The sequence below is a fragment of the Zootoca vivipara genome, chromosome 11 (genome assembly GCF_965207765.1).
Source record: "Zootoca vivipara chromosome 11, rZooViv2.hap1.1, whole genome shotgun sequence".
NCBI lineage: Eukaryota > Metazoa > Chordata > Lepidosauria > Squamata > Lacertidae > Zootoca > Zootoca vivipara.
Window position 1 is genome coordinate 28,235,051 of NC_142594.1, and position 19,375 is coordinate 28,254,425.

The following is a 19,375-nucleotide window of genomic DNA, read 5'->3' on the forward strand; positions in this document are numbered from 1 at the left end:
GTGTGTGTGTGTGTTAAGCCCCAACTCACATTAAGGTGAAGGTGACTATACACAGGTGATTTGCTTGTTGGCTTATCTTAATTTGCCTAAATATCACGTGAAAACTTTCTAAGCAGCACTTGAGCACATTATGTTTGTCGCCAACCAATGAAAGATGGAAATTACTGGACCCTGGCCCAGTGGATATTCCCTACTCAAATAATCAACTTGTTTGAAAAATATCTTTCAGTTTACCTTTCCCAATACAACAAGCAGAAGCCCACAACAGATGTGGGAATGGGATAGAGAGGAATAAGTTTACTTTGAGATTAGCTCAATTATCATCATGTTGAAAAGCTAAACAAAGAAATGCCCAAATCCCCATTGTGACAGCCACTATGTAATCAAAAAGCATGAGAGGCAGGTCCAGAGGACATCTGTCCTTGTCAGGCGAAGAGTTTATGATTTCTCGGAACACTGAAGCAGGAGTCTAACTTCATAGCTGCCAAGTTATCCCTTATTTTAAGGATTTTCCCTTATGCTGAATAGGCTTCCTCGCGAGAAAAGGGAAAACTTGGCAGCTATGGTCTAACTTACAAGTATTTTAAGACCAATGTTGTTTATTGTAAAAATAAAATGAAAAAATGAAGATGCACAGAGACTCTATGAAATGAATTCAAATCCATGCACTTCATTGCAAAAAAATTGAAAAAGTGGACATATTCTGTCATACATTTATGATTGACATGTGCCATTTTAGTTACAGTACTCCATGGCCATCTGCCTGAATGATCTGTGATCTTATCTAGAAGTTAACTAGGGAAATGTGCTGTTTGACCTTTATGGCTGAATGGAGTCTATAAGGAAGTTCCCACTGATTTTGGAAGGATGCCAGCATGGGTTGTTGTTTTTTTTGTTTAGCTGCTTAAAGGATGCATACCTTTTTCCAAAGAAAAGGACAGAGGAAAAGACCCCATATTTTAAACACGTGGCTGGTTAACACAGATGAAAACTTTATATGAAATCACTGAGCAGAGGGAACACCCCAGTTTTTTTTTACTCTGTCCTAGAGATTCCACCTCCTAAAAAATAAACTGAGAGCGGACTGTACTCATGCAATGCTACGTTCATAGCTTCAAGGTCTTTGCAGCTGTAAAAAGGAGTGTACTAACTTAGATGGAATTCTGCCAGTCTATGCTAGCTTGGAAGATTCCTCTGGCGACTGTACCGAAGGGGTGAGGAGCACCTTATGCAATCTGAGGGCTGTGTTGGCTTCCAGGGGACACTTGCCAGTGGTGCTGGGGATCCAGAGGCCAAAGTGGACAGATCAACGAAGGCAGACTTTACTTTTATAGGCTAGTTTCCACACATCCGGCACCCAGGCAAGCAAGAGTCATTACCAGGCATCAATTTCACATCCCAGCTGGGCAAAGGCCCTTGAGGAGGGTGTGAAGCAAGGCTGCTGAGAGGTGTGGCCTGGGGAGAAAATGTGTGGTTGGGAACTGGGGTGTGGCCTGGAGAGTTGTCAAGGGAGAGAGAGAGAGAGAGAGAGAGAGAGAGAGAGAGAGAGAGAGAGAGAGAGAGAGAGAGAGAGAGAGAGAGAGATGCATGGAGGGGCCTGAGGTTCCCCACCTATGAACTAATGGAGCCTGGATAGCTCAGTTGGTTCAGTGGCATAGCGAGCTGCTTGGGTGCCCGGTGCAGCGCACGCGTCCTGCAGCCAGGAGTGAAGTGAGCTGCCCATGGGGCCGGGGCAAGCCAAGGCAGGGCGCGCTGCGTGGAGCCTCTTCGCAGCCTCCCCCGCAGCTGCAGGGTTGGTGAGGCAGGCAGACGCAAGCCCTACGCTGCTTGAAAAAGCAGCGCGGAGCTTGTAGGCAGTCCGCCCACCGCCTCCCCCTCAGGAGTGACGCGTGGCTCAGGCATGCTGCAGGCCCCATGGTGTGGCACCCAGTGCCCCCTACCTCACCTAGCTACCAGTGCCATAGGAACGGGGTGCAGTGGGTGCAGGAGGTTTTTTTTTAAAAAAAAAAGTGTGTCGTGAGCCTAATTTTAAAAAATATATTTTAAAAACACATATTTTTGCCATTCTGTCACCCCCCTCAGTGATGACACCCGGGACGTACCACACACACCACACACCCCTTCCTATGCCACTGAGTTGGTTAGAGCGTGATGCTGATAACGCCAAGGTTGTAGGTTCAATCCCTGTATGGGACAGCTGCATAATCCTGCATTGCAGAGAGTTGGACTTAGATGATCCTCAGGATCCCTTTCAACTCAACAATTCTATGATTCCAATACCCTGGAACATATATTAAGGCAGTGGCGGAGCTGGAAGAGCATGACGGTGGAAGAGAGCACATCCCTCCATGTCTCCCTGCAGAGGATCTCCAATCCTCCCACGTCAACCAGGCCCTCATGTCATCAGCTGTTCATGTGGAAAGCCTGATTCACACTAGAGGGAACTTGTACTACCTCAATTGTAAAAGGCAGAAGCAACAAGCCTCTGAATGCCTGTTGCAAGGAACTGCAAGTGGAGCAAGCATTGCTGCACGCAGGTCCTGCTTGCAGGATTCCCAGAAGCATCTGGTTGGCCACGGCGAGAACAGAACGTTGGGCTAGATCCAGCAAGGCTCTCATGATGCGCTGCTCCTCTGCCACGTTGTTTTAGCACCGGCACCAGTTAAATGGTAGGAAGCAGAGCTAAAAGAATTCAAAAGGCTTCAAAAATGGCAACGGGCCTTTCTTTGTTCAGCAAAAATTACAGGCAGTGCTCAACTATGGCCTTCTTCCTCCCCCTCACCAGCCCAGGCATCAATGAATCATGCATGGCCAACATGCCTCGAGGCACAACATCTGTCATACTCGGTTGCTCAAGCCACAATCGGCACGACAAAGCAGAGGCGCAAATATCAGCAACGGTGCTCTCATGCACACTCCACTGGCTTCCCCATGCGGATGTGAGTGGAACTCTAACCCAAACCAATATTAACGTTCCAAACAGCTGTGAAGCCTACCGACTCCAAAAAATAATTAAGAAGGGTTCTAGCACTACTGTACTTAATTGCTAACTTATTTGCCATTAGAAACCAAGGGAGAATGCAACTTAAAAATACCATTCATTAACCATTTATTACCATCTAGGTTAATAGTTCAGAATGTGACCTGTGTCCAGGCCACAAGTGGTGAGCTGCTATGTTTGCTGGCAATGGCACTCCAAGGTTTCAGGCTCTTTCCTGGAGATGCCAGAGAATGAACCTGGGATCTTCAGCTGGCAGTGAATGTGGTCCACCACTGAACTCTGGTTCCCCATGTATGCAATAGGCGGGCCCCATTCTGTCTACTTCATGGTATCTCGAGCTATAGCCGTGAGGCAGGGTGTCTGCTGGACTGGCCAGATAAACAACGCAGCTAATGGAGCAGGGGGTTTTGCCACCAAGTGAAAATAATAATAATAATAATAATAATAATAATAATAATAATAATAATAATAATAATTTATTATTTATACCCCGCCCATCTGGCTGGGCCTCCCCAGCCATATACAATACCTTTAGGAGTTCTTTGGGCTCACTTCCTTCATCCACAGCAATCAACTGAGCTCTTCCGTTCCGTTCATTGTCCCGAATGCCCACAGCAACCTGAGTAGCTTTCAGGCGCTCAAATTTATTGCACGTGGAGCCACACCACTGGTAGATCTCCTAGAACGCAACAACAGATCTCATCAGTCAGCAGAATTATTCAGGGGAAAGCTTCACATGGATAGCTTGCAACATTCCAGAGTCATTACAATTCCAAATTCTCCGTTGGAACGCGGCTGCAGATATTTGTTAATACTGACTACACCTGGATGTTAAGTAAGTTTTGGTTTATTGTTATGCGAACAAGTCTAAGGCAAGCCTAGAGCTTAGCTGCTCCCCACTTTGTTCCTCTGTTTTTCTAGGATGGCTGTGAGGAGTTTAGGATCATGTCAACATCCTAATCTGTGGTTGATCTTAACTACAGTTTATTGAAACAAGCTATCACCATAACCCATGAGAGGGGAAAGCAATAAGCACAAGCCTTACCTAAGTTCATTCCTGACACAATAAACCATGGTTTACTCATTGTGGCATCACAAAGCTGCATCTGTGTCTACAGATTAGTATACAGATCAGTTGCATCTACATGGAAGAATGATTCATAACTGTTTCTGTTAAGGCAGTGATGGCGAACCTATGACACGCTTGTCGGACATGACACGCAGAGCCCTCGCTGCTGACATGCGCCCCATCAGCCCATTCGCACTGTTGTTGGTTCCCCCCCCCATTTGTTCTCCCGCTCCTCCTACAGCTTGTCTCCACTAGAGCTTGTCTCCGCTACAGCTTGTCTCCACTGTTAAAACCAGGATCTTTTGTTGTTGTTGTTGCTGGTAGCCAGAGATTGGTTTTTTAACCCTTTCTGTGCTGTTTTTTCTGGCACTTCGGCAGACTGTGATAGGGTGTAACAGCGTTCATTTTTTAACCCGTTCTGTGCTGGTTTTTTTGGCGCTTTGGCAGACTACGTCAGTGCTGCGTGTTAGTTCCAGTGAAGGTATTATTTGTCATTTATTTCTGTTCTCTTCCCCCCCCCCCAAAAAAAAGCACAGCAGCTTTGGGGCATCCCCCCAAAAAAGCAAAGCAACTTTTGCACATCCCAAAAAAACCTCCAAAACAGCAGCTCCCCCAAAAAGCTCATCAATTCTGGGCATTTGTGATAAATAAGGGGGTTTTGGTTTGGTTTGGTTAAATAATTAGTTTTTAGTTTATTAAATACAGTTATATATTACAATTATACATTTTTGTTATTTAAACTATAAATATCGTGAAATTATGGGTTTTTTCCTCGAAGTGACACACCACCTGAGTTATGCTCGGTTTTTTGGCAAATTTTGACACACCAAGCTCAAAAGGTTGCCCATCACTGTGTTAAGGATTGGCATGAATGGTTATTTGACACTATATGCTGGTTGCTATAGGTTCTCAGAGTTCCTTATGAAGAGGGGTTGACTTTGGAACCAATCTGGGAATTGTAGCTCCATGTGGAGAATAGGCGTCTCCTAAAAGCTTTCGGAACCCTTAATGAATTACAGCTCCCAGAATTATTGGGGGAAGCAAAGACTGCTTAAAGTGGCAACACAGTGCTTTGTAAGTATTTGGTGTGAAGGCAACTCATGGTAGCCCTTGATGGCAGCCCTGCCTGGGGATGCCTTTGCTGCCAAAGATGAAGGCTTCTTTGATTTGCCCTGGCATCCCAGTCATTCGTTTAGCCATTCGTTTCTGTTTTCTTAATTATTGTTTCACAGTTCACAGCTGGCTCTTCTTAATTGCTGTCACTGTGGCTTTGATTGCTGCATTTTGATTGTTTCATTTCATTCTTTTAATTGTTCACCGCCCTGGGAGATTATGCTAAAGGACAGCTAACAAGCTGGCTGAATAAATAAATCCCGCAAACTCATCCAAATAAGCTTGTATGGAAGCAGAAGCTTTAATTCAAAGACAAGCTGCAAATAATTTGACAACAGAATCACATGGAATGAACAGATTTTGGTAGCCTAAAAGTAGAAAAAACAGAAAGGTGGAATAAGATGACTCAACAGGTCCTAGTTTATGTGCTTTGCCTAAAATTTATCTCCAATAATAAACATCTTGTTCCTCAGTCCACAGGCCTTTTGGCATATAATGAATCCATTCTGAGCACATACCCAAGAATACAGCGTTTTCTACTTACCAGTGAAAGGAGTACTAAATGAAACTAAGTCCTCGCCCACTTTCTAAACCAAACAGCTTCACTATTCACAATTCTGAATTCTGATTCGTATTCCAAAAATGCTACTACAGTGGTACATTGGGTTACAGACGCTTCAGGTTACAGACTCAGCTAACCCAGAAATAGTACCTCGGGTTAAGAACTTTGCTTCAGGATGAGAACAGAAATTGCTCAGCGGCAGCGGGAGGCCCCATTAGCTAAAGTGGTGTCTCAGGTTAAGAACAGTTTCAGGTTAAGAACGGACCTCCAGAACGAATGACGTTCTTAACCCGAGGTACCACTGTAAAAGCACTTGGCATGTGCCTAAAGTCAAGACAGCTATTAATTCCCCTGCCTGCTGTGAATGGGTCCCATTTGGTGAGGTCTGACACAACTCTTTACAATTTTAATAAAAGCCGAGTATCTGAAAGCCAGCTGTGAAAGGCTTCTAAACTTTCAGAAAAGCAAGAGTAGATAAACATTCCAGATTGCTAGGCAGCAACATCTAATGCAAATGACCTCCCTATTTGACCGACAAGTCGGGTTTTCACCAAGCCACATCCTTCATCATCAGGCGTTGGGCACATAAACATGCAGCTCAGCTGAAAGAGGTGAGGACTGCTGTTGTTATCAGAGACAGGCAGGACTCTGAGGGGGGGGGTGAGGAGGCAAGAGGGGTGGGGGGTCATGGGGCCAGTGATTTGTGCACAAGGCAGGAGTCAGGGCTTGGGGAAGAAGGAAACTCAGGGCTGTCGGAGATAGGGGAAGAGTTGCAGGGAGGGCAGGAAGAGGAGAAAGAGCCGGTCCCTGAGAGAGTTGAGCCATTAGGATCTCCTCAGTCCAATGTCTCCAAGGCCAAGGAGGGCCCCTATGCACCAGGTGCGAAGGCGGAAGATGCAGGCTACTTACATGAGCACCTTCAGGCAAAGGAATTTGAGTTTGGGAAGAGGTGTGGTCATGCTGTTGCATCAGTGGTCCAGTTCAGGGCACAAGCTTGGAGGGGAGTAGATGCCTAGCTAGTTACATAGCAGGAGGCGTGTACTGTATTTTCCTGCGTATAAGACTACTTTTTAACCCAGGAAAATCTTCTCAAAAGTTGGGTGTCGTCTTATACGCCAGGTCGTCTTATATGCAGCTGCAGAAGCGATTTCTGGAGCTGCGGACATTTTGGATATGGGCAGTGCGGGCATGTCCGGCCCATGGGCGATCGTAGGAAGAGGGGTAGTCTTATACGGCGAGTATATCCCAAACTCTAAATTTTAGCTGGAAAAGTTGGGGGTCGTCTTATATGCCCAGTCATCTTATACGCCAGAAAATATGGTATATATGCTGTGCACCTTGGGAGATGCTGAAATTCAGTGCTTTGCCAATAAATAAACTACCACCTGCTTGTTCTACTTAGGCTGAGTGTGCACAGGCATTTGTTCACAAGCACCACTGATCACCACTGAAAACCTAAGGTTTTCTTTAAAGCTTTGCTAATTTTATTTGTGTTCTATTGATACCTTGTGTATACTTTTTTAAAAAAATAGTTTTGCTTAATTTGGCTGCATTCCATCAATAATTTTATTATGTACACCATTGAGGGTTTTCTATTTAAGCGATCTATCAATCCTTCTAAAGAACCAATCAAGATCCATGTTCACTTTGAATGGTAATTGAAATGTACATCCTGGTTTTGGTTCCATATTTTAGGGAGACTCCCACTTCCAAACATTTCCAATGACATTTATACATGTGTCTTCTATTCTGCAAAAACAGGTTGCGGCCATCTGCATGGGGGTTCCGTCCCTGGGCCCCCATATGCATCAGTGGAGCAAGCATCAGCTCTCCTCACCCCCATTCTGCCCGTTATGCCCTCTTCCAGGTGGAAAAGGACCCACGTGTCGGCCGTCGCATGTCAACTGGATGCACACAAAATGACTGTCGCCTGTACTACATAACCTACCAGCAGCATGCTGATGAAATATGTCATTAAATCGTTTTCAGGAAGGAGCGGGGAGCTGTGTTGTACCTTGAAAAGGGGTTGTACAAAAGTGGGCACAGACAAATGAGAGTCAAGTGAGAGTTGCTCCTAGCTGTGCTAAGACAAGATTCCCAGACTGGTCAATTCTAGAACATTCTGTTTGTTCTGTCAGTGAAGCCTTGCCCTGGGCTGACCAGAAAAAGTACAGGGTTTTTTCCCCTGACATTTGTCATCTTCCTTTCAATAATTAATTAATTAATTAATAATTTTATTGTTTATAACCTGCCCATCTGGCTGGGTTTCCTCAGCCACTCTGGTTGGCTTCCAGCAAGATATAAAAAATAATAAAATGTCAGACATTAAAAACTTCCCTTAACAGGGCTGACTTCAGATGTTTTGTAAAAGTTGTGTAATTCTTTATCTCCCTGACAATTGATGGGAGGGCGTTCAGTCGTTATTCAGTCGTTTTTATCCCCTGCAGTGGTTGCAACCTTATGGCAGATTTATTGTACTGGGGCCTTGCTTTATCATTTAATAAAATTGAATTTTATCCTTTTTTCCTTTTGTGGTCTGGATGCTTGTTCCCAATTACATGATCTGTTTAACCCTTGTGTTTATGTGTATCATCATTCACACAGTAAGGAATCCTTACTGGCCTGGAAATGAGGTAGTGGCAATGCAGTCAAGTGAGAGATCTAATCAGCCTATTAACATCATTTTTGAGTGTTGAAAGGCATCCCAGAACAATATTTAGACAAACAAACAGGTGTCCCCAGCACAACCTCTGAACTGATAATGAAAACCTCTTTTTTTCCCCTCACACACACATAAACTAAATAAAAGGACATGTGGACATTAAGAAAACAAAAAGAAGAAACAGTAATTGGGATGTTTCAAAGTCTTCATTGCCAGGGCCGTCTTAAGTGTACCGGGCGCCGTGGTGCAATGATCCCTCCAGCGCCCCTCGCACTCCACTGGGCAGGGCCAGGCGCAGAGGGCAGCCGGAGGGCATGGCACAACAGGCAGGGAAGCTGTCAGCTGTGCTCTGTCTCCACCTGCTCGGCTGAAGCGAGACAGCAGCAGCAACAGCAGTGAAGCTGCCTCCGTAGAAGGAAACCTGGACCTGGGCCTGGGCTACCTTCCACCCACACTCCTTCAAGTCACAGCGAGCCCAGACAGTGCTGCCCCACAATGCTCCGCGGCACCTCATTTGCATGCATCCGCGCCAGTCAGCCCAATGGGAAGGGCGGCCCTGTTCATTGCACAATTCTGTACATTAACAGTGAACTCATGCTGTATGTGTGGATTCTTATGTAGCCAAAATGGAATCACCCACGCACAAGAGGGAAGTGTGAGTAGGGTTGAGGAGACCTCGAGAAATACAAAAAAGGTTATTTTTAAAACTCAAAGCTGGGGAAGACCCAATGCAAACTGACAGACTGCAGATTCACTGCTGGAGGACAAATGGAAAATTTGAGGAGGGTAAAATGGAGTTTCCTGGAAGAGCTGGCTGGAACCCTGACAGGAAGCACTTTTACTCTGCAGCATTTTATTGCCGGTCCAAGTTGTTTCAAAGCACATATTGCCTTCTAGAGAAATGTTCTTTCGGCTGCAGCTAATAGCTTCTCATTGCTAATCTTACAAAGTATTCTGCATTTTCATTATCTTAGTTGTGCAATGTTTATTGGTGGCCAGTACAAACGGTTATGCGAACGTAGCAGAATATTCTCATTTAGCAACGCTAGTGTGCATTTGCTATGGAAGGCTTTGCCAAATTAATCAGGTTAATTGTTTAGTAAGGCACCTGAATTTCCAGTTCTTGTTTCGCGTACAGTAAATGCCAAACAGATGCACAACCACGTAGGGATATGAAATGAAAAAATCTCAGCATCTCTTGGCTTAGTCAAGAAACAGAAAACATAGCTCAAAGCATACATATATATATATGCAAATAACATATGAAAATATACTGCATGGACAAACACCAAGGCTCCATGGAAGCTGTGTTTGCAATCCATAGACCTGATCTGGTTACAAAAGTAAATCAACAAGATTTGAAGGCTGTCGTGTGTTTCCTCACCACACCCTCAAAATAATCTGCCACTCTGTCTAATAAATTGTATCACTGCAATCCCAAAATTCCTCAGGACAGCAGTACAACAGAGCTGAATGACCTTTCAACACACAAAAAATCAACATTCTGAAGTGACCCAACTGTAATTATGGACATAAATATGTTTATTCTACAATATTCTTATTCAGAAAAAAGCAAGTCTTTCCTTCAAAACTCTAGATTGGGCGTGGGGGATCTGTGGGCCCTCCAAATATTACTGGACTCCCACTTCCATCAGCCCCAGCCAGCATGGTTAGAGATGATGGGATTTGGAGTTCAACAACAACAGGAAAGCCATAGGTTTTCCCCGTCCCTGTTTTTAGCTCACAGCATCTTCCTTCTGCATTCTCTCCAACCTTTCACAATGGGCTGCTTATTCTCAGTTCTTTGTAATGTTAAAGCATGAACATTCAGCCTGAGTCCCTATTGACCACCTGATAATGAATACTACATCCTTAACCAGGTCTCATGCCACTGCCCTAAGTAAAATTTAATCTTTTGACCACACAAGGGGAGTAAACAAGATGAAGGGAAATAGCAAATCTGATTCCAATCTTGAGAAATCCTGGGTTTTTTCAATGCATCTCACATATGGTTGTTTCTGTCTTTGAATCAGAACTCCATTAAGATGAAGGTATTCCTTTTTAACCAAGCTTTGCTGGGGCTATTTTAAAGGTAAAGGTAAAGGGGCCCCTGACCATCAGGTCCAGTCGTGTCCGACTCTGGGGTTGCGGTGCTCATCTCGCTCTATAGGCCAAGGGAGCCAGCGTTTGTCCGCAGACAGCTTCCGGGTCATGTGGCCAGCATGACAAAGCTGCTTCTGGCGAACCAGAGCAGCGCACGGAAACGCCGTTTACCTTCCCGCCGGAGCGGTCCCTATTTATCTACTTGCACTTTGATGTGCTTTCGAACTGCTAGGTGGGCAGGAGTTGGGACCGAGCAACAGGAGCTCACCCCATTGCAGGGATTCGAACCACCGACCTTCTGATCAGCAAGCCCTAGACTCTGTGGTTTAACCCACAGCACCACCTGGGTCCCTGGGGCTATTTTAGAGCATTACAAATTCTAGCAAATATTATTTCCTGTGGGTCTTTTATCTGCTTAAATGCTTCAAAGGATGTGGTAAGCAGCGAACCAGTGCTTGTGACAGAAGTTATTTTGAGTCTAATATCACAGAGGAAGTGTTTGTAATGTAAAGAGAAGATCTTGGTTTGGGGCTCAGACTTAATTATATGGCAGTTTTTGTAGGAGATTTTGTTGCTTTGGAAAACTTCATTCCTTGACCACTTACCGTTCCAAGATCAACAATGAAGCAGTCTCCTTTGTTGAAACTGTCCCAGCTAAGAGGAACTTCTGTGGCTCTAATCACTCTCCGGCCTTTGATATGCAGAAGTCTTCGTGCGCTGAGGTCATTGGTGATGACATGGTTAAAGCCCGAAGCAACACCACCTGCCTAAATAAAGTGAAGCAGCTTAGGGTTAGTTGGTTTCTGTGATGGAGTATATAAGGACCTAGTACACATATACAGAAGCAGATCATACATCACACCCAACCAGTTTTGCACTAACACAGAAAACAGTTTGAAACCTGAGAAGATGGCCAGGGAGGTAGACCAGTTGCTTCTTCTGGGTGGGCTTAGAATCATAGAATAGAATCATAGAGTTGGAAGAGACCACAAGGGCCATCCAGTCCAACCCCCTGCCAAGCAGGAAACACCATCAAAGCATTCTTGACATATGCCTGTCAAGCCTCCGCTTAAAGACCTCCAAAGAAGGAGACTCCACCACACTTCTTGGCAGCAAATTCCACTGTCGAGCAGCTCTTACTGTCAGGAAGTTCTTCCTAATGTTTAGGTGGAATCTTCTTTCTTGTAGTTTGAATCCATTGCTCCGTATCCGCTTCTCTGGAGCAGCAGAAAACAACCTTTCTGCCTCCTCTATATGACATCCTTTTATATAGTTGAACTTGGCTATCATATCACCTCTTAACCTTCTCTTCTCCAGGCTAAACATATCAGCTCCCTAAGCCGTTCCTCATAAGGCATCGTTTCCAGGCCTTTGACCATTTTGGTTGCCCTCTTCTGGACACGTTCCAGCTTGTCAGTATCCTTCTTGAACTGTGGTGCCCAGAACTGGACACAGTACTCCAAGTGAGGTCTGACCAGAGCAGAATACAGTGGTACTATTACTTCCCTAGATCTATATGCTATACTCCTATTGATGCAGCCCAGAATTGCATTGGCTTTTTTAGCTGCTGCATCACACTGTTGACTCATGTCAAGTTTGTGGTCTACCAAGACTCCTAGATCCTTTTCACATGTACTGCTCTCAAGCCAGGTGTCTCCCATCCTGTATTTGTGCCTTTCATTCCCCCACCCCCACCCCCAAGTGTAGTACTTCTTGCACTTCCTTGGAAAGGACAAGTTTGACGTTTGAGGCTGTACCTGGATCCATCTTTGTCACTGAAAGATCAGGTGGCCTCTGTGCCTTTTACCAGCTATAGCTGATACATCATCAACAGCAGCTATTTTTGGACAGGGGTAGCTAGGTAACCTTAGTGGTGTCCAAACTTGTTCACCTTTTCTTAGGATTGAAGTTGCCCCCCGACTGGTGGGACATAGACTTGATTATTGCAATGCACTCCAATGCCCTATTGCCCTATTGAACTTCCAGCACTTATTGAAGACTTTTTAAAAGAATTATTCCAGCATGCATTTTAATTGATGTGTGATTTTACAGTCTTAATTGATTTTGATTTTTCTTTGTATCGTATCTTTGTAAACCACTTAGAGACTATTGTTTGCTTCAAGCTCTGCTTTAACACTTGTAACTTTCTTTTAGTTCCCTTTTCAAAGGTTCCAATTATTGTAGAAGCATCACACAATCACACTATTATGTACCTTATACTTTATGCCGCCTTTGAAATATCCAACGAATTGCGTAGACTCATATCCCTGGATTTCCCGATGCTGAACAGGCTTTCCTCCAAGATAATCATCCATCTGAACCGTAAAGATAGCTGCTGCGGTACTTTCATCCTGACTGCACTCTTTTCCTAGAACCAGACAGAAATGTTCTTAATAATATTCTCGATTTCCTAAAGTATTTTTCCTAAAATAAGAATATTTAGAGGAGCAAAATAACAAAGAAGGGCAAACTTTTACAGATTAAATGCCTGCCTGTACAATAAAGGTAAATGGACCCCTGACCATTAGGTCCAGTCGTGACCGACTCTGGGGTTGCGCGCTCATCTCGCATTATTGGCCAAGGGAGCCGGCGTATAGCTTCCAGGTCATGTGGCCAGCATGGCAAAGCTGCTTCTGGCAAACCAGAGCAGCACACGGAAACGCCGTTTACCTTCCCACTGTAGCGGTTCCTATTTACTTGCATTTTGACGTGCTTTCGAACTGCTAGGTTGGCAGGAGCTGGGACCAAACAACGGGAGCTCACCCCGTCACAGGGATTCGAACCACCGACCTTCTGATCAGCAAGCCCTAGGCTCAGTGGTTTAAAGTATTTTTCCTAAAATAAGAATATTTAGAGGAGCAAAATAGCAAAGAAGGGCAAACTATTACAGATTAAATGCCTGCCTGTACAATACAGTACAGTTAAATTATTTTAGATGCCATGAGTTCCTCCTAAGGATGATGTCCTCCACATGATGTCCTCCACATACATTGACCAGGTTCCAAAGAGTGCAGTTTTGACTTATGTCTATTTATTTATTACATTTATATCCCGCTTTCCTTCCAAGGAGCTAATGGTGCTCTACTTGATTTTCCTCACCCTCTTGTCACAGGAGCCCTGTGAGATAGGTTAAGCTGAGGCCTAGTGACAGGTCCATGGTCGCCTTCTGAGTTTCATGGCTGAGATCAAGTTGAACTCTATCTAGTTGGGGTCCTACTGAACTGAATGCTACGTAACACTCTTGATGTCTCCATTCCCACATCGCTGTGTCCACTCTAATCCAAATCAGAGCCCCATTTGATGCTCTTCAGAATCTGTACTTCTGAAGTACTGGTAATTCACAACTTCAAAATATAACCTTTAATAATTTCCCATCACATGCAGCCAAAGAAGGTATCTTCAGGTCCAGAATTTTGTTTTGTGTACCAAACAAAAGCCGTGTGTGTGTGTATGTGTGTGTGTGTGTGTGTGTGTGAAACCTCAGGTGCAACCTCAGGTCAAAATGGAAATTGGCAGATGTAGATAGAGAGTTTTCATCAAGGGATATACGAGTTGAGCACAAAACCAAGCAGAAAAAGATTTACACACTGCCAGACCTTCTCCTGAGAGGTCCTGGCCACTTTCAGCATTTTAGGCCCTGGCCACTTTCAGCATTTTAGGCCCCTAGCCATGATAATAAAAAATAAAAAAATGATGATACACGTAAACAAAATAAGTCACCCCTGCCAAAAATAATAATGAATGGTTTGCTTATATAATCAGCATATCTGAGACGGCATGTACATCACAGTCCAATCTTGTGCCATCAGAACGGAAATATTTTTTAATTAATATGGATGAACATTTTAAACTCAGGTTGGATGGCCATCTGTCAGGGATGCTTTGGTTGAGACTCCTGCATTGCAAGGGTTTGGACTAGATGACCCCCGGGGTCCCTTCAAATTCTACAATTCTATGATTCTTTAATGTGACAAAACCTATTATCAGCTAACCCCAAAAATGCCTTTCACCAAACCACATCTCTTCGTTGATTCACTACGCAGCTCTGAGCTGACAAAGTGTGTTGCATTTTGGTCCAATGTGCATAAGCACAAGCTGTGGAACTTATCAAATGCCTCCAAAATCGCCAAGAGTCTAAATCTGAGGGCCCCAACATTTGAGATTGAGACCCAGGCCAAAGGGTCTCCTTCTACCCTCCCCCCACCCATATCGGCCCAGCACACAACCTCTTCTGCAAACCACAGGAGATACTTAAACACAAGGCAACACAGCACTGCGGGTGGCAAAATTCATTAGCAAAACTGCCAACTCCCTCGACTTGCCAATAGCCTCTGGTTCTTTCTGCAGAAAAATGAGTTTATTTATACATTCACCTGGCACTGTGGAATGAGCTGATCCAAAAAAGAGCTCTTTGGAGGAAAGGTGACTATCGATGTAATAAATAAATGTTTATTTTGTTTTCTGCTTTCAATTGTTCTGCTTTCATCGTTTGCTTTTGCGTTACTTATATGCTATTGCGATTTCTGATGCGATGATCTTGATGGAAGTGTCATGATTGTGAGCTGCTTTGAGCTCAATATTGCAGTTGGAAAAACAGTGTACAAAGATTAAATCAAATTCCAACCCCTACTTAGCCATGAAGCTCACTAGGTTATTTGGGCCAGTCATTCTCAATCTAACCGACTTTATAGGGTTGTTGTGAGGATAAAGAGGGAGAAACATATATGCCACCCTGAACACCTTGGGGGAAGAGTGGGATAGAAACATTATTATTATTTAAAAAAAAACTATTTCTAAAAAGAGAGGCAACATCATTCAGGACAGTATGGGAGCCCTGCCATCTCTCCTGGAAGGAAGCCTTGAACCTCAGTTCCAGATATGCAGGGACTTAAGGCATTTGCTCTGTACATGCTCAGGAATACTTTTTACAATTATCATAAAATATTAATTCATAACTGTTTCTTTAAATATGGAGCAGGACCAAAGCAAGGAAAAGGTGACACTAAAAGGGTTGGACCCTAAGACCAAGATTAACATTACCTGCAAGTTCCTGATATCTGCAAAGAAACAAACTCTTATGTCACCTTGAAGACTAACAGATTCATTGTAACAAGAGCTTCTCTTTTGCATTTATTGTAGGTAGGAGGCAAATCTGGCTCCTCCTTTCTGGCACATGTCACCTTGGAAGGCACCGGATTTAGCCACATTGTGGGAACCCACAATAAATATGTTGATAATATCATTCTTTCTACAAAGCCGCATGTGTGTGCAGAGCTTTAAAGGGCACAAGAGGGCAGGTCCCTGCCTGCGGAGAGTTCACGATCTAGACTGAACGGTGCCATAAGATTCCTCTTTGTAGCACCTACAACAGAGATATCTGCTGCTTACAAAACAGCTCGGGTGCTGAGCTCCTTTGCAACTCCTCTTCTGGAACCAGCCTTGCAACTGATATCAGCACCAAAGATGACACACACACACATCTCCCCGCCAGCACTTTAAATCCTATAATCTGTGCCCCGAAGGAGAAACAGAATTCTGCAGAAACATTATGGCACCAGCTGGGTAATACTGCCAAAACATTTTGACAGCAAACTCAGGCGATTGACATGATACTGTGTTGCATCTGCTTTGCACATGAAGGTGCCCAGTTTCAAAACTCAGCATCCCCAGGTAAAAGTTGGTAAAGATTCCTGCCTGAAACCCTGGGCAGTGGATGCCTGTCAGTGTATAACTGAGCAAGTTGCACCAATGATACCAAGCAGCTTCCTAATAATGTGTAGCAGCAACGAGGAAGAGGGGGTATCAGGAGCCAACACAGAAGGAGAGACAGTATGGTGTAATGGTTAGAGCGCCAGACTAGGGCCTGGGAGAATCAGGATTCAAATCACCACTTGGGATTTGAAGCTCCTGAAGTTCACCTTGGGCCAGCCACTGTCTCACATCCTAACCTACCTGACAGGGTTGTTGGGAGGATAAAATGGGAACACCTCGCATATCGACCAGGAGCCGCTTTCTCAAGCTCCCCTGAGCAAAGCGTGAGAAAACAGAGATTTGGAAAAAGCACCTTCCTGAGCGTGTCAAACTCTCTTGAGTAGAAGAGATTGGCTCATCCACAAGAAATTCCAGACCGGCGGGGGAAGCAGCCAAAAACAAAAGCGCATCATGTGGCCCCTAAAGCCTAGAAGCAGGTGCCGCTAGACCAGGCGCTGGCTGATTTTGCTCCCTCGCTTCTGCCCTGCATCCACCCCCGCTGTCCCCTACCTAGCCAGTAGTGCAGATTGTAGAAGGTGGCGTTGCTCCTCTTGACCGTGTGCAGCACCAAGTAGGCGTCGCCCACGTAGAAGTTGCCGTGCAACGGTTCGGGCACCGGCACCAGATCCAGTTTCTCGATCCGCCAGATCTGCAGCCCAGCCCGCTGGCCCGCACTGGCGAACTCTTTGTGGTACAGCTCCGGGGGCGCCATCGATGCTCCTCCTGCCCCGATGTCAACCAGCGAAGTCCTTCCCGAAGTGGCGCAAAGTTGAGCGTAAAAGCGCACGAGCTTTAAGCCCACTTTGCAATTACGCAGCCGGACGGAGTTTGCAAAGCCGGCGCTGCAGCTTCCCTGTTTTATGGCACGAGCGCTACGTTTGCACAGCCAAGGGGCGAGGCCTGTCAGTTCCCCAAGAGGCGGGTCTTGCGGTTGTATCTCTCCCCAGAGCCGACGGGGCGGCCGGGAGAGGCCTCGCTGCGCCCAGCCCCAAGCGCACCTATGGCAAGGCGAGGGCGCGCGGAGGGCAGGAGCTGCTGCTCAAAGGCCGCTTGTGCGTCGAGGAACCGCAGGAAAACCTCCAAAGTGCTGCTCAACTCTCCTCTCAATCCCGGCCTTGTTCTCTCTCCTCTTTGGAAGCGATTCATTCTTACAGCAGTTCCAGCCAACGCCTGTCTACAAATCTATATAAAGCTGTCGGTGCCATTTCTTTCTCCAATTTTAAGGACCAGGGACGTCATTCCTTGAATATGTGAAATAAGAAGGTTTTTTTAGTCTCTGAGCATGCACAGAGTGCTTCCCTTTCCTCTGCCTTTGAGGAGCTGGTGAGGAAAGGATCCTGGGTGGATTTGCAGCTGGAGAAAACTCATCCTTCATCTGTTTCAGAAATGCACACACTTTAATAAAGTATAGGCTGCTTTGGTGAAGCAGTGCCAACTCTGGTGGTTGTGCCAGTTTCAGCTGGACAAAGCAGAAGTATTCCTGTGTGAGAAGAGAGGCAGGGCAAGGTTGATAAAGGGATACAGGAAGTCAACATATCTGTTTATACATTATACACAAGGCTGTATACATGCTATTAAAGCAAACATGAAGCACATTTCCCCTTTCAATGAATTCCAGGCCCTGTAGTTTTATCCCCCACTGAGGTACAATTCCCAGCAGCCCTTGACAAACTACAGTACCCACCATTTTCTGAGGGAAAGAATGTATTTTGGACATGTTTGGAAGGTACAGGGTGTACCAAAGGTCCATCTAGCTCAGTATTGCATACTCTGACTGTCAGTAGCTCTCCAGGGTTTCTGATGGAGGATATTCCCAAGCCATACCTGGAGATACCAGGGATTGAACCTGGGGCTTACATGCAAGGCTCTGCCACTGAGCTATGGCCCTTCCTCGCTCACTGAGGCTCCACACTCGCCCCATTACAATGTATATAGGTTGAATTGTTTTTGTGGGAAACTAGTCCATGTCAAAAGCAGTATGTTGCTTTAGCTGAAGGAGCGTCTCCACCCCCATCATTCAGCCCAGACACTGAGGTCCAGCTCTGAGGGCCTTCTGGTGGTTCCCTCACTGCAAGAAGTAAGGTTACAGGGAACCAAGCAGAGGGCCTTCTTGGAGGTGGAGCCCGCCCTGTGGAATGCCCTCCCATCAGATGTCAAGGAAATAAACAACTATCTGACTTTTAGAAGACATCTGAAGGCAGCCCTGTTTAGGGAAGTTTTTAATGTTTGGTGTTTTATCCTGTTTTTAATATTCTGTTGGGAGCCGCCCAGAGTGGTTGGAGACACCCGGCCAGATGGGTGGGGTATAAGTAATTTATTTTTATTTTTATTATTTTTATTGTTATTATTATTATTATTATTATTGTTATTGTTATTATTATTGCCAGGCTGCGTTTGCACAGCCTACATGAAGTGAGTGTGTGTCCCCAGAACCCTCAGTCAGCAGCCTTGAGGAAATGGTACATGGAAACAGCCCGGCTGCTGACAATTTATTTTCCCATCTTGTTTGTTTGTTTGTTATCTGCCTTTTGATTGAATGACATGTCTAAAGTGGATTATGCAATACTGTACCGTATAATATATCAGTTTCAGAATGGATTGCAGCTTTGGCTTCATCAAGCAAGAGTGGATCACCTAAGAGAGGTGTTGAGGAGGATGGTTATTAATATTCATTAATTAAGTTTATCGCCTTCCACACTCTCATGTCAAGGTGATGTACAAGTTACAATAAAAAAACCCAACACCCCCAGTGTGATCAATCTCAGAAGCGTGCTCAATTAAAACATACAGAGTTCTGAGTGCAATGAATCCTTTTTTCTACTTTTGAACCTCTTAAATATTGGCCCAAAGCAAAGGGCAGGAGACTGATAGAACACACACACACACACACACACACACACACACACCGAGCCCTGTGGCACTCTAAAAATTACAGTCATACCTCGGTTTAAGTATGCCTCAGTTTGAGTATTTTCAGTTTAAGTACTCCGCGGACCCGTCTGGAACGGACTAATCCACTTTCCATTACTTTCAATGGGAAAGTTCACTTCAGGTTAAATACACTTCAGGTTTAGTACGGACTTCCGGAACCAATTACACTCATACCTCGGGTTA

At 44.9% G+C, this 19,375-nt stretch overlaps 1 protein-coding gene across 1 annotated transcript in view; it reads right to left on the minus strand.

Moving 5' to 3' along the window:
* SCIN (scinderin) overlaps positions 1 to 17,599 on the minus strand; it is a 54,899-nt gene extending 37,300 nt beyond the window's left edge. Inside the window, exons 1-4 of the mRNA XM_035130115.3 lie at positions 16,772 to 17,599; positions 12,724 to 12,878; positions 11,116 to 11,277; positions 3,531 to 3,680 (exon numbers count right to left, since the gene is read on the minus strand). Of these exons, the coding sequence (XP_034986006.3) occupies positions 3,531 to 3,680; positions 11,116 to 11,277; positions 12,724 to 12,878; positions 16,772 to 16,973 (669 nt within the window). The 5' untranslated portion in view covers positions 16,974 to 17,599. The remainder of the gene's footprint in view (positions 1 to 3,530; positions 3,681 to 11,115; positions 11,278 to 12,723; positions 12,879 to 16,771) is intronic.
* Positions 17,600 to 19,375: the final 1,776 nt, after the last annotated feature.